This window comes from Mizuhopecten yessoensis, unplaced genomic scaffold (genome assembly GCF_002113885.1).
Source record: "Mizuhopecten yessoensis strain PY_sf001 unplaced genomic scaffold, ASM211388v2 scaffold1029, whole genome shotgun sequence".
Classification (NCBI taxonomy): Eukaryota; Metazoa; Mollusca; class Bivalvia; order Pectinida; family Pectinidae; genus Mizuhopecten; species Mizuhopecten yessoensis.
Window position 1 is genome coordinate 464381 of NW_018403842.1, and position 17039 is coordinate 481419.

Sequence of the window (17039 nt, forward strand, 5' to 3'; positions counted from 1 at the left end):
CCGACAGTCACTGTAACACAGGTGTTGACCGCCGACAGTCACTGTAACACAGGTGTTGACCGCCGACAGTCACTGTAACACAGGTGTTGACCGCCGACAGTCACTGTAACACAGGTGTTGACCGCCGACAGTCACTGTAACACAGGTGAAATTGAATATCTAAGTCCTACACACTCTGGTACCATGCTAACACTAGCACCTAAAATGGTGTCACCACCTTAATACAGGAATGTCCTTTACTGTCCCTGAACTTTGTCACTTAAGATTCTGTTCACATTTCAGAGTGTATGAATAAATCTTTAATTTCAAAACCTCGAACATAATAACTTACTAATTACAAAACGTGTTATATTACTTTTCACTTTAGACAGAATGAGAATTATTGAAACTCTGTAGTAAAGCGATTGTTTTAGAAAACAAATTGCATTCTCTCCTTACATTAACAATAATATAAGACACATCTCCATATTCCAACCTGTATATTACATATATACACAGTACATGCATGCATAATTTATTTCTTGAACACACAATATTCATTTTAGCAACATAAATGTATGTTAATGCTGAGCACTGCACAAAAATGTCTAAATCTAAAAACTCCAGGTATAATTAGATACACAAGTCTGACAAAAGCACAAAAATCAGTGACCAAACGGTCCTCGTCGCTCAAACAACTCCCATATGCTCCAGTCATGCTGCAATTTTTGTGATTTTAAATTGGTCTGGCCTAATGACATCATCATAAACCTCGGTCCAAAACTGACAGAAGATCAGTTCTGTCACGTAAACAGTTCCGACCTGAAGGTGATCAGTTCTGTCACGTAAACAGTTCGGACCTGAAGGTGATCAGTTCTTTGTTGATGAATTTAGAAATAACTGTCACCAATGTCACAGATGCAATGATACTGTATGATGATGGAAAGATGAAAAAAAGTGAAAAAAACCCAGATTGGAGCATTGTACGATTGCAGGGATTTTTGAGTGACGAAAGTGCTGACAAATACAAGTGATTTTCCTACTTTTGATAAGATTTTTATTCTTTTTGCAAAATCTTCCTAGTTGGTACAATAAAACAGACATTAAAATAACATTAAAATGCTCGGTCAATGTCACTAGCCAGGACTAGTAAAAAAAATCCATATGAAAATATATGCCAACTTATAAGAAATTATCCTGAATCTACACGTGGGCTTGTACCTCGACAATTAAATATTACATACCTGAATTCCACGTCTATCCATTCCACGTCTATCCATTTCCTATAAACTATCACTGTCTACCCTCTCATAAATACCATATCAATCAGAAAGTTAAAAGTTAAAAGTAAATAAATGGGGTGTTTTGTATACTTGCTAAAAGGCTGATTCACAATTCTGTTTTAAATGGGAAACAAGGGAAGAAGGATTTGCTTTTGATTAAGTTCAATGACGGCAAATATTTTTATTTCATTCTTATGAGTCATTTTCACCATATTTTTTTTAAATCTATGGGTACTAGCAATTTAAACTTCAGTTTTTCCAGAAATTCTGAGTCCCATGAAAAGTCTGGGAGTATCAAGCTAGGGTTCAGGACTGGCTTTTAGACCTCTAACTGAATGGTGGTCCTTAAAATTATACCGGAGTAAGAGAAAAGCAATTTTGCATTGTATAAAAAAATTCCAAAGCAGTTAAAGAATGCTATTACTCGATAACATTTAGTAGAGAATGTTTTGTTTTATTTGATATTTCAGGAAGTAGGAAAATCACCAAATACATACAAGTAGTGATGAGATAAGAAGATGAAACGGATAAATACCGAGAGTCGCGTCGCCATTGGAGTCGTCCGTCATCATGTGCTGGAGCTGTTCGGGCGTGCCTACAAAACAGGGATAATGATGTGGTGATGATGCAGGAAAGCAAGGGCATGAAAAACACCATGAGGATGTGTCGTGATGAAGAAATGTGCTGGTCAGGTCAAAACAGTCAATATTTCTATCATACGCGATTCAACATGTTCATTTGGAAAAATATATCTTTATTTTTTTAAGTAACCCTCGAAAAACTTATTTTATTTGCATATCAGAAACAATTCTTAATCAAATCCTGACACAAGATCTACAAGAATCCACTATACATTACTGTTGAAGTATTTTCATTAGTGAAATCTTAAATGCCACTGAAGTACCAAACAGGATTTTATTTTATTTTTTTTCCTGCAAACAGTTATAGAATATAGCATACCTACTTCGGTTGAATTATTTCTTTGTGGATTTCATGTTTTTTGAGTAGATTTGTTTTTTTAAATATCTTTTTTTTTACTTATCTTTTTTACATTTTCATGTTTTTATCTCAATATTTCCTTCATGAAATTAAACTACAACAACAGTACCTCAATTATTGCAGAGAAAACTATAATAACATTACAATTAGTGCTTTTACAGTAATCTTGTAGATTCTCGCTGCTACATTTAAGATAAATTTCTTCAGAATTGGAGACAATTTTGATTTCTACTTAATATTGATGACACATTTAAATGTTTGTTTTAACAGTACTGTTTTGACATGACCAGCAGCAATGATAACGGATGCAATTAAAAATTTGACATGAAAAATTGATGAAATTCAATATTTCTAGCTAACTGACTTTTGAATAATTACCAACCAATAAAATATGACAAAACAAACAATAAATTTAAAATGAGCAATTAGAATATTGATGCTTTGGCCAAGTTCACCATGCCAAGAACCCTCATACCATATCCCAAGTTTACCGACTATACAGTGAAGATTTTCCTGATAATTTGGGTAGTTAGTTATATTCATGTTCAGAAAATTTGACAGCATATTGAAGCACTAAAATCCAATTTTCACTTATATATTCTTATAGAATAAAAAGTTTTCTCACACCCTTCTTATTATGAAATATTCAAGTTAAAATTAGAAAATTTAAAAAAAAATCTCTTCAGATTTTAGATTTTGAACATTTTCTTTATCAAATTGTACAGAAACTGTCTGAATCTCATTGGGAATTGGGTTAAATTTTTTAAATCTTCCCTCAAAATACCAGAAAAACCTTGGGGCTGTATGTACATGTATTGTCTGTGCACCCATGGCTACAAAAATTAAAATGAAGAGGAAAATCAACTCATGATCAGTAAGGAAGAAAGCAAATGGACAGGTTCATGAGGAAGATGTGAACAATGGACGATAAATAAAATATTAAAAAACAAAAAACAAAATGAACAAATAATCATGTATTGATACCAATAAGTGATTGGATCATGACTTGGGTGACTTTGGTCCCTGCTGGGAAACATTAACAATGCTTCCACTTACAAGGACAATTTCTCAAGTTCACCAAAATACCGAAATTCTTGGCAAAACAGAGTGGAAATGAAAACAAATTTTCTCAAAATGACTACAAATTGCCTTTTAGGTATATATGACCCTTTTCTAAATGTTACTCCTTGCATGATTCTCTTTCATTCTTTTCCAAATTATTTGGTTGTTCATCCTTCCATCCCTTAACAAATTACGAGTCTGCCTCAGACAGCAGACCTGGGGCAAATCTGAAGTTAGACACATCATCGCTTGCTTTCATTCAACTAGAAACTGTTACTCCTTGCTGACTCCGTAATTCACATACAGATAATGTATTTGACCTGTCAAAGAGCCCCTGTCCCTGAAAGTGTCGCCTTCCCCTATCATAGCAGGAGGGGACAATTACCACCTAATAAAATTATCAACAAATCCAATTTCAACTACACTACATCTGAAAAACACAAATGTAGAAGAGAAAACAAACAGACCCAGTTCACATTCAAACATCCAACAAGTAAACGCAGTACAACAAAAATCGCCATACAGTCAAAATATATAGTTTCCTGTTCACAATCTGTAGGAAATTTAGTAACTACACTAGACTATTGGTTAATTTTCTTTGTGGTAGACAGTGCTCTCTGTTCACAATTTTATTTGCCATTATTTTGATGACAGCACAGATGTCCCATTGTGACTTATTAATGAGATCAGCCAAACCCGGTTCAGTACAAACTGCGACAGTATATTTCATTGAACCAAGTAATGTTTGGTGCCCATGTGTATGGAAAAAACCCATTCCATTTATACTGGCGACTTGGCATCCTGATTCAATCCAATGAATGGAACCAACTCCACATGTGAAAGAGTGTGTCATATCCAATTATGAAGAACCAGTACTGTAGAAGAGAAACTATGTGAAAAGTCACAAACCTATAGGACATATAAATTTCAATAAATGACAAATTCGAGTGAAAAATGGTAGCTGAGATGTTTCTTGACAATCAAAATGTTCACTGCAACCGATGTGGGATTCAAAATGATCAGATTCGCTTTCAGTCAGGGAATATGAAAAAGCTTTTTTGTAAATGGCTTTGAAACCAAATCTTTTTCAAAAATTAAGACTTGTTTGTGACACGCTCCGAAAGGGAAGTGCTAGTTCCGTACATACACGTGTGCTTAACTTTCATATAGGGTTGTAATACAAAATAGGAATGTGCGGAGAATCCCATCAACTGCCCGATGCAAACCAGTGATGCATCATGCCGAAGAAGCTTTTGAAACACAGTGATAACCAACGGTAGACAATGTGCCATTATCCCGAACAAAGCAGGCTACTGGCCATCAGCCAGCAGATGAAAAAAGATTTGTACAAAAAATAATTACAGTCTGAAAGTCACAGGGACAAAATACTTTGTGATAAACCCATCAAAAAGCTGATCTGACGGCGACATGCAATATAGGATGTTTGCAATAACACTTGGGGTAAATGTGGGTCATTATTTACTGTATTTGCATGTTCATTAATTTGCAGAAATATGATTGGGTGGGTCTTGACACCATGTTCATTGTCTTGGTAAATGAGAATTGCAGAGTCTCAGTTTAAGAACTTGTACAAATCCAGTCCACTGTTTTGTTGTCTACCTGTATCATGGACTGGGGACAATAATCAAATTTAAACTGTCCGTATAAACTCCTGTTACAGTAATTCCTGTTTCTGATTTTTCCTAATCGGTGATATCAGTAACAGTAACTACCCCCAAAAGTATAGATATTGTTCTTCTGAACATTTACATTTTTTCGAAATAATTTTTCATTACTTGAGAATTTTTCTTACATTTAGCATTTTATTGTCAAGATCAACCTATCAGTGTCCACAACATGGTATTTTACGCCTCATCAGGTTTGATTGTATCGATAGAACCACCTATCAGTACTAACATCTTTGTATATCCTATTTTACAACATAGTAATTAGCAAATGCTTAAAAACAATATGGTATTAAGCTGCCCCCTAATTAGTGAAGCATACGGACAGCGAGCACTGACCCAGTAATGAAGAAATCAAACAAGTGACGATGGAACGAACAGATATTAGATTCAATTGAGTTAATTCTGAAGTATACAACCCAATAGTGTATCACAAGGTAGATCGTATATGAGAAAAAACTCAATCTACTGATCAGCACAAATCATAATTCATTCTTTAACAAATTAAGACAATATCTACTTTTTTTCCATAATGTACGTTTTAAAGCAAAACTAACTATACAAACATATAGTTTCTGAGATGAACTGTAACACCTCAACAAAACATAAAATATGTTCATAGATCAAAGATGGGCAAACGTGACATGGAAGAAGATGGTCTGCAGGCAAAATGTTTGTGATAGCAGGTGATTATTAAAGTAAGTGCATGGGTGAAGATGTTGTGTCAGTGTAGAGTAGACGGGTGGCTACCTCAGGTAATATACTAGTATACAATACAGATGTTATACACTCCGTATGTACTGGTACGCACGCCTCTGTAAGCGCGTACAATGCACTATTTGATAAAGCCAGAATAACCTGAATGACCACTGGCAGATTTCAACAACCCCTACTATAAATGGCCAAATTGTTTTATATTGCATGTAAAACAAAATCACTTTAAGATTTTTTTGGAGGAAAAGGTACTTTTTCCCCCCCCCAGGAGGTGGGCACCCTTCAAACATCCCGGATCAGCCTTACCTATACACAGGTGCTGTACAACAAAGACTTATTAAGTAATAACTATACAAAGTTAACACTACATGTGTGTCTGTAGTACACTCCATCCCGAAACAAAGACATCTAGTTGTCAGTGAAACCCTGTGGATTGTACAGGCAGTCGCCGCTATACACTTGTATATATATGACCTTGGTCAAGGTCAGCCAGTTTGGTTTGTGATGTGCCCAAGGGTTAGGGTGGCTCTTGCATCTAGTCAGTCGGTAATGTCATTAAGGCTATGTATTCTGTGTGACCTCACCTGACACCACAGGTAAGGCTCGTCTTTAGGACTTTGATCAGGCAGACCTACACTATATACCTACAAGTGTACGACCAACAATAATATATCAGATTGTTTCGTCAACCACATGCATGTAGTAATTTGTCTCGTTTTCTTTTCAAACTGTTACAGCTTATAGAGAACACATCAGCTGGTGTATAGGGAACACATCGGCTAGTGACAGGTGTGTTTTGTAACCTCAATACACAGCAGCACCTGTCTAAACCGACCGAAAGGTAACACCTGTCTATACCAACAAAACACATTTTTCCGATTTTCGTCCTGTATATCAAATACTTTTGTTCATTGAATAATTATAAATTCATGATACATTTGAATTTCTGATGGACCCAAAATGTGAATAAGACTAACATAGATCTACTGTTACAATTTCACAGGGTACGGTTTAGACAGGTAATACAATGAATATTAATACTGTATCATATCTATAGTTCCAATTACACTGAGTACGGTTTAGACAGGTAATTAACAATTTATACCCTGTAACATATCCACTGTTCCAATTACACAGGGTACGGTTTAGACAGGTAATTAACAATTTATACTCTGTAACATATCCACTGTTCCAATTACACAGGGTACGGTTTAGACAGGTAAACTTGTTTAACAGCTGCCCTGAATCAATGTCTAATTATCAGAATGCAGCAGGATACTTGCCAATCACAATACATATATACATATGTAATCAATAACTGCCTCTCTCTTACTAAAAGTAGACATCATTGATGAGGTTTTCCTCATCAGCATCCATCACACCTACTGTCTTCTGCCACTAAATATGATACATCTTGTATACAGTCAATTCTTTCCACTATACTACTCCATTATCAACCAAAACAAATTTGCACAACTGACTCAAATTCTGGAAATTTCTAACTTTTCTGTAACAAATTCTTACCCTAAACTCAAGTTTTAAGCGTAAATGTATAGACTGAAGCAAGAATTTACAGGTGATTGTTATGGATATTATCTGGTATTAAATATATCTGATGGATATCAATTCTAAACTCAAGAGTTTAAACTGTTATGTCAGTATGCACTAGCACCCAAGCGTTGCTGGGATTTCGAAGAATGAAGATTGAATATAAGAATCTCATGGTAATGAAAAATTTCAATTTCAGAGTAACAACGGTCTATTGCTGTCATAGTTTCATTCATTTTTCAACTTGAAACCTAAAAGCAGGTTTTTTCGACTAACATCAGAACACACTCCCAAGCTCTGTGGTGGCTTCTATTTCAAGACAAGGAAGTAAAATCAATCAATGTTGGGTGTTGCATATTGGCATACCTGAGGAATACATTAATAAATACAGGGCAAAGAGTTAGCTTGTTAGGCAGGCCTTGGTTCCGTTCTTTGACAAGTTACTCCTATATATATCCATCTATCACATAACAATGACATCTATACCGTGACCCCCTGTCCTAACCTGTCAACAAACTGGATTGCCTTTACACTATAATGGCCATCCTTTCACGGATCATCCTCCGAAAATCCCAAATTCTACAGAATGCGGGTTCCATGTCAGGGCCATCTATATAACCTTGTGACTTCGTAAGACTTTCTGAGCCCTGTTAATTATTGAGCACAGAGAAACGACCAAAATTGATATTTCTTGGTCCCTATGTAACACATGGAATATCATCTTTTCTCCGCTATTTTGTCTGATCTGGTATATCTTTTGAGTCTCCACAGACACCCCCGATGATCCTGTTGTCAGTTTAAGTGTGATAAGTTGTCCCTTTATAATGCCCACAGTGTGACGCTACAAAGTGGCTTGAGAGTGACCTCGACTCCGATGGACAACACTCATGACCTTAATTAACAGTTCCAAAGACATGACACCCCAAACAACAGATCAATCTGTAGACTAGTATTCCCACTAAGATCTGCCAAGTTTAACCAGTCAGTGTCTAGGTTTGGAAACACTTCAACCCCACAATGCGCTTTGTAGGTATAGATTTTATTTCTGGTGTTGTGAGTAAACTTGTGTCAAATCTCAAAGAGAAGTCTGAAAATAGATTTGTATTTTTGTTTTCCTAATTTACAACCATATTAAAACGGAATAATCCTGTTGAGCATAAAAAAAGCTGAACTGAAAACTGTTGTAGGTGTTATACTGTACATCTGAGTGACCCAATTAACGACCTCCCTCACTATATTGCATGGAAATGAAATAGTGTAGCTTCAAATCCAATTGAAATCACCACTTCAACTGCAGTTGGACCGGTGAGAGCGAAGGTGGTGGTAAAAATTGCCCGAGACAGCTCAGGACGACTTTGTGTTGACGGAGTTGGGGGTAATAGTTGCGGTATAACACCTGTCGGGATGGCATGCACTCAAGCCCCATCTTATTACTGTTGCCATGACACAGAGAAGATTATTCTCCAAAAGCAGCATTATATATATAATAAACCTGGAGCTTGATGAAGGCATTCTGACAAGGGGATCACACAGCATGCAACGCCAAAACAGCAAAATATGGATCGGACGCTTTTATGTGCAGTTGTCCATACAGGTTGTCATAAAAATGAGAAAGAAAACCTCACTGTGTTTACATACATCCATCATAGGCCTGAACTGGGTATGCAAATTTCTTCTGCAGAAACAGATTAGATCTTAGAACACATCGTGAACATGACCATGCATCAAATATACCCTGTAGTAGCTGATGTGTTATTGTGAACACGCCTGATATAATCCCGAAATAATAAATACAGCTTTCTTATTAAACGAGAGCTCTGTGTTCAGGTTCTTCTCACTGTTATATTATAAACAGTCAATATATTTTATCTTTTGTACTGGATGAGGCCAAAAAAAATAACAAAAATATGCATTAGTAAACGGATGGAACGGATCCAGTGGGGGTCAATCCTTGCCAGGACCAGTCACCTGACCAGGCACTTAGCTGGTTGATGTTACTTTCCATAGTACACAGAAATTAACATTAACTAATTCGTCCCTAAAATTTTATAATGAACTATTCCAACAATAAAATTGGATGAGTTCATTTGTGCCTCCAGGGCTGAATGAGTTAATCATAGATGGTCGCCAAAAAATTAGCAGATGGACCAAGCAATTAACCTGTATCCAGTCCCTGTCCGACCTGAGAACTTTGGAACAGCATTATAAAATATTCAACATACATTTAATTTTAACCAGAAATATTTACACTGCCCAAGTATAGCTCACAATGGCTGGATCAATGTATTGATAAAAGATTACTAATCCCCATTCCCACCTATATTGTACACAGCGAGATATTAGTTCAAAGCCAAAACTAAAACTTAATACCTTTCATATATTATCAACATCTAGTTACTTTTCTTCTTCAAAACATAATTATTCAGTACCTCCAAACTGCAAATATAGCAGGGTTAGACACTGACTTGGTTAGGAACTAGCCCATGAGGCTAGTAGATTTATGAACCATAGAATGCGGTAGCCAGGTAGCCACAGGCAGGGTTGGGTGCTTTGTGGCAGGGTTGGGTGCGGGAGGGGGCCGGGATGGGATGGATGGTAGCCCAAGCACAATATTCACTAGCCCTGGGCTATCATTAGTGTCAAACCCTGCTATAGCCAAAGAGTGACAGCCAGAATCCAAGAAAGCGTTTGGATTTGCCCACTGTTCACACGTAACCCTAGGTGATTACCATGATATCAGGTATGAAAAGAACCTGTGCCGATACATGAAAATAATTATGTTCTGACAGAGGAAAAGAGAAGGGCACTCGCTGTGGTGGTAAATATGTCGGTACCAGCATTATATTCTGTATTCATTTTGTTCCACTTCTCATTACATAATTTGTACAGAAATACACGAAAAAATATGCATGGCTCCTGTTTATGTACATGTCATTCTATAAAAGGAAAACCAATGTTTTTTAATATGTACGCTTAGCAGATATTTGGGGCGAACAGAAGTGCATATGTACCGACATGTCTGCACTCCAATAAAGATGAAATGATGTACTGTAAACAGCGGCCCATCCTATTTCCCAACAAAACAACACCCTTTATTGCAGCAATTTGCTTTGGTACTTTATCTGAGGAACCTTTACCAATTCTCTGTGAACTAAGGCCACTGAGCCTCGCGATCGGTATTCATATAGTGCTGTATAAGGGCTACTGCAACGATTCATTAAAATGATACATTGGACATCCGGATACAAATGTATCACAATACATATCTATAGTAACAGTAGAATGAGCAAAGAGGAAAGATATGTTGCAAATTTTTAACAGCAGTATTACAACTGGTAATGAGACTTGGTCGAAAATGGGTATGACTTTAAAGTGTCACACTATATATTCACGCCTTTCGATGCGCCTACCAAGCTGGAGCTGTCACTCGCCGTGTTGGAACCGATATAATATAAGAAGACTAACCTCTCAAAACCTATCGAGTATTGTACTGTATTCATAATATCGCGATATATTGCAACATGATTTATCGTTGCAGCCCTATTATACATACACAAATATACAAGACACTCTAGTCAATAAGGTGACAAAAAATTATTAATGTTTCCATCTTGTCCTAGTTCTCCGTCCTACTTTGTTGTTTTTTTAAACAAACACTGTTTAAAGTCTATAATATAGTCTCGATATTTTAAAATCCTTTTGAATATAACGTGTTAATTAAAGTTTTGCATACCTGCCTATATTGGCTACCTACACTTTTTAACCCAATTTGTATGACAGTCAATAGGGGCAACACAACAATGTTGTTTTCCGAGGCAACTACACTGTAGTCAATTTATGTAAATTGTGTATGTACGTTAATGCTTCATTCGATTTCTGAAGTCTAGAACTAATAAAGTTCATGCAGTCCAAATTGCTACTGAACGGATATGCGACTTGTAGTACTTGTTTAAAAAACTTTTTTTCCCTTTTAATTTTAATTTTCTAACCTATTAAACCATCCTTCTTTCAAAATGAAGTCCATCAATGTGTTTATAGAATAAATATGGTGTGCAAAACCCTCCCAATAACACAAGTGCCAAGTGTATAGTTCTTGTGTATTTGTTTATTGTATTCTATATTAAACAACCCCTTTTGAATACTGTCAAGTCCCTGGGGGTATTTATGGGGTAAATGCGGTACATGTAATGTGGTGGCGTGTTGTACCAACATTACTCCTGTCCCATCACCTTCCTGGTACAATTTCACCCCTGGCTGCACCCCATTGTCTACCAGATACATACAGAAGGCCCTGGTGGTGCTCAACCCTGTATCTACCTTAGTAAATACCACAACTGTGTATCTACATACACCTACCAACTATAGATAAAGATATACTTGTACAGAAAAATAAAGTGAGCTCAAATTATTGTCATTTATGTTAAAAAAACATCTCTGTTGCATTTGGTTAGAATGTATGTAACACATTGTACATATGACAACCATATTGTTGCTATGTGTAGCTCTGTAGATAATGACAACTGTGTTATAGAAGCATTTCTTATGGCAGGATGACGACAACTGTTGCTATGGTAATGTTACACACATATATATATATATAAAACTAGATAATGACAACTGTTTCTATAGTAATATTACAAATATATATATATAAAACTAGTTAATGACAACTGTTGCTATGGTAATATTACATATATATATATAACTAGTTAATGACAACTGTTGCTATGGTAAGGTAACATATATATGAAGTTAATTAATGACAACTGTTTCTATGGTAATATCACATATATATTTATATAAAACTAGTTAATGACAACTGTTGCTATGGTAAGGTTATATCTATATGAAGTGAGATAATGACAACTGTTACTAATATTACTAAATTTAAAGCTGGATGACAATGGTTGCTTAGGCAATGCTGTGTAGCTAATGACAACTGTTGCTATGGTAATGTTTTATATGAAGTTAGATAATGACCACTGTTATTAATATTACAAAATGTATAGCTGGATGGCAAAGGTTGCTATAGTATTGTATAAAGTTAAGACATTTGTTGCTATGTTAATGGTTTACATATAGCAAGTTAATGACAAATGTTGCTATATTAGTACTAAATGTATAGCACCTTGATGACAATGGTTGCTATGGTATTGATGTGTAGTTAATGACAACTGCTGCTGTGGTACATTGAACATAGATATTGACAACTGTTGCTGTCATTCATAAATGACACTGTTGCTAGTTGGAAAATGATGACTGTTGATTCAACATCCCTAATAATCTGTGAGGCAAAGACAACTGCTGCTTAAGTTACAATAAAAACAACTGTTGTTATGATATTGCAATTATGCTGTAAGGAAACTAGAGCCCCGACAGATAAACAATCTTATTTTTTTAGCAACAGAAACCATGGCCTTGACCTTAAAAGCCTTTTCCTTATTGCACATTAACATATCACAGTGCATTTTCATTTCAAAAAGATCAGTCTTTTGGATTCCGAGATAGGAACACCCCCCTCCCCCATCACACACACACCTCCCCATGCTATTTTTAGAAACAGTGATCTTGACCTTGACTTTAGAAATCTTTTAACCCCAAATGAACTTCTACATTTTCAGAAAGCTTAGTATTTCGGATTCCAAGACAATGTCTGGAAACGATATTGTGGCCCGACAGACAAAAAAAACCTGTGACTTATGAATTACACTTGTGGTCACATAATTGGATAATGACGACAAGTTGTTTTACAGCATATACTTGTGTATGCTGTACCACATGTGTAAGATGAATCATATGTGTATATTGAATCACATATGTGTGAATGTTGTATCATGTTAACTTGTATATATATATATATATATATAGAATGTATGAATGTTGTCTTACAGGTGTATATGTTGTGTAACATATGTATGTTGTATTACATGTGTGTAAGTTGTGTTACATGTGTGTAAGTGGTATCAGTGAGTATCACAGGTGTGTATGTTGTGTCACATATGTATGTTGTATTACATGTGTGTAAGTTGTGTTACATGTGTGTAAGTGGTATCAGTGAGTATCACAGGTGTGTATGTTGTGTCACATATGTATGTTGTATTACATGTGTGTAAGTGGTATCAGTGAGAATCACAGGTGTGTATGTTGTGTCACATTTGTGTATGCTGTGTCACATGTGTGTATGTTGTGTCACATGTGTGTATGTTGTATCAGTGAGTATCACAGGTGTGTATGTGTATTACATGTGTGTATGTTGTGTCACAGGTGTGCATGTTGTGTCACATTTGTGTATGTTGTGTCACATGTGTGTATGTTGTGTCACATGTGTGTATGTTGTATCACATGTGTGTATGTTGAATCACAGGTGTGTATGGTGTATTACATGTGTGCATGTTGTGTAACTTGATGTGTGTATGTTGTGTCCTGTGTGTATGTTGTATAAAAATGTGAATGTTCAGTCATAGGTGTGCATATTGTGTAATATGATGTGTGTATGTTGTGTCATATGTGTATGTTGTGTCACATGTGTATGTTGTGTCACATGTGTGTATGTTGTCACATGTGTGTATGTTGTATCACAGATTTGTTTGTTGTTCACAGGTGTGTATTACACATGTATGTAAAAAAATGTTTCATATGTGTGGATGTTGTATTACAGGTGTGTTTAATGTTTCACAGGTTAAGTTGTATGTGTGAATGTTATATAACAGGTGTATTGTATTGCATATGTTTGTTGTATCACATTTGTGTATCTTGTATTCCATGTGCATTACCATGTGTGTATATTGTGTTACAAGTGTGTATGATTTAGCACACATGTATTTTTAAGATTGTGTATAACAGGTAATTCCTTGGCAATGATACAATGTCCGAGATCACATGATCTGAAATACTTGAATTAATAAGACTCTCCTGGGTATGTAATCAATTATTTGATCATGGTCTTAATTGGAAGAAAATTATAGATCTTGTGCTCATAATCAATATATTTACTGATGCTGATCTATGTTCTCCCATAGCTACTGTACTTTTCCTCATTCCCTGTCTATCGATATAAAAAAGAGATTATTTTTACTGTGATTAGTGCAAATTTCATAAGAACTCTTTACAAAAGTTGTATCTCCAAAAACATCAAACACTGTCCAACTTGCAAGAGTTAAATTAAGAAGTACTTCAGCTTACCTCAGAATAAACACACTCGAACAGATTTATAATATTATCACAATCAATCATACAATTTGCTTAGATATTTTCCAAGTATCGACCAAGCATGCATATATGCTTATATACATGTATATTTACTGAAATAATCATCACTGTTTTGACCCCCCACCCCCCATAATCTCTTCCTTCTTTGAATGTATGCCAACTGATTACAGGTACAAAATTTACAGACATCTTTAACTTATTAATTATTCTGCGAAGCTAACAGGACTGTTGTTATTATCATACACCATATATAACTTCATCAAATGTACCAAGACGTAGTATATCGGAGGCTGAGCTACAAGCAAAGATGCATCTATCTTACCTGTGTATCAATGTTACCGTAAGTGAAACCCTCAGAATCCTTCAGAGTCATTTAACATGATAATACCAACCCTCCTGTTATGTTAATAACATCATCTACACAGGGAACCATCAGCTGTGCATTAGCCCCAGTGTGCTGGAGTAGAGGTCATATGTGTTGAGCTCCAACATGCCTACCTGTGATAATTATCCTCCACACTTTTCACTGCATTTTCTCAATGATGTATACCACATAAAAAAAGTAAACATCTATACATGAAAGCATATCAATTATCAGATCAAAACAATACAGAAATATCTCCAATAAATTGATAACATTCCAGAAATATTCCACACATACTCCAACTGCCAAACATGGGCACAGCTGTATACCCTTGGCTAGTACAGTATCCAAGTACACACACTGACACACACATGTGCCAGCAGGCTAAGTCTAAAACGCAAAATACACCATCCAATATTCCATCCTCATGGCTATGATGAAAATTAATTACAAGATTCATACATTCAAGAAATAACCATATATGTTATTAACTTTTAAAGAGATCGTTTCTCCCGAATGAAACTGTCTGACACGTGTACTGGCTCATTCAATATGCTGCACTCCGCCGACAGCCATGCGGAGAAACTTTGTAGCCCAAATAACAGTGGTTGGCAAGTGATGATACGCAAAATAGTGAAAATGGTTAAGTTAAATTATACCTCTCCAGACGTTAAAATTCATATACTCTTGAGAATCTGTCATATGTTCTTCAACCCTATTTAGACCGCTCGGTCCAGACAGGTCGAGTAAGGTCATTTCAGGGATGTAACGAAATGTTGTCTGCTAAAACCAAAATGTCCTCCGTTCGTTCTCTCCTTCTGTGGGTTCCGGCCCGCTGTTCGGTTGCCTGTTTCACCAGAGCTGTTCAGACCTATTCTGGTCTCTAGTCAAACTGAAGACCTATTTGTGTGTTCACCGGGAGCCCGGATTGTACGTATAATACCTTGAGTTGGCACATGTTACAACATGCATGCCTCCACTCGGAATCAATTTCGTTCTTCTGTATCGTCATGTGTTCAATGAGCAAAACAAATACACTAATTCCATAGAAACCAACTGAAATTCAAATCATGTATTAGAAAAGTGCACAAACTACAAGCACATCACAAATTGCTATCCTAAAACATAAACGGCATTGAAATTCCAAAAAAAATCTACCCTTGCTAAACATTGGCCCGGCTCGAGTTTGACAGGCCGCCATATTGAATGGAAATAAGCCACAGTGGTTGCAGAAAAATCGCTGAAAGAAATATAATAATGAGCATATGGTCTAACCTCCTCCCTGGTTAGATCGTTTAGGGACCCCATTTTCTACTTCTGTGTCCAATGGCCGTTTCCTTGAGTCAGAAGTGTCCATATCACCTCCATTCAGGTTGTCGTAGTTCATCGCCATTTTCCACTGCGCCCAGTTCTCGTGGGGTAACGTACTAAACGTTAGTATCGTCACGAGATCTGTCAAAACACATTCTGGCATGATAAAATATTTCCGATCAGGGATTTGTATGCGTTTCTTTGTTTTAATAAGTGATGAGAACTAACCAAAATATTCTAAATTTATTTGATATTTAGAAATATTGGATAATGAACGTTATTTCGGCGTTTTGTGCCGAGACAAAACCACATGTCAACAAACGAGACACGCCCCCTTTCTTAAATACACACGTGTGTACGATACAGTGTGTCTCAAGGCGCTTACATGTTTTAGACAATTTTAGCTGGCGAAGTTAATTATATCATATATCATTTAGAAAATACATTAATTATGGCATAGAACATAAAAGTATTCTGATTCGTTAGCATGTGATTTTAAAACATAAAAACGTTTTTCCTTGTGAAACTTTTCCTAGAACGGGAATTTGATAGATCTTTTATTTTTAGAATTTCGTCATTTTTTTGGCATTTCTGTAAACTTGAATAAGTTTCGCTTTAATATTACTATTTATTTCAAAATAGTATTCTGAAACTCATATGTCATGCAAATTTGCCGTGAAATAAATAACATAGTTTATTTGTCACAACTATCCACAAGTACACTGTAAATAAAAATTGTTGAGTACTAAATAAAAAAGGATACATTTTCAATTACCTACATTGGTATCATATATAACTGATTTAGAATTCAGTGGGATGAGTTGTACTTGTGGATTCTATACCTCTCGTGTACAGTATTCCTGTGTATCTGTGTACTTGTGGATT

General features: G+C 35.9%; 1 protein-coding gene across 6 annotated transcripts in view; it reads right to left on the reverse strand.

Moving 5' to 3' along the window:
- LOC110456719 (RNA-binding protein Nova-1-like) overlaps positions 1-16282 on the reverse strand; it is a 60057-nt gene extending 43775 nt beyond the window's left edge. For 2 of the 6 annotated variants that reach the window (XM_021507640.1, XM_021507633.1), the window contains exons 1-2: positions 16119-16282; positions 1798-1857 (exon numbers count right to left, since the gene is read on the reverse strand). In XM_021507640.1, the coding sequence (XP_021363315.1) occupies positions 1798-1857; positions 16119-16236 (178 nt within the window). In that variant the 5' untranslated portion in view covers positions 16237-16282. Of the gene's footprint in view, positions 1-1797; positions 1858-15502; positions 16055-16118 lie in introns of those variants that run through there. The other 4 variants (XM_021507675.1, XM_021507648.1, XM_021507658.1 and 1 more) reach the window with 3 other exon arrangements.
- Positions 16283-17039: the final 757 nt, after the last annotated feature.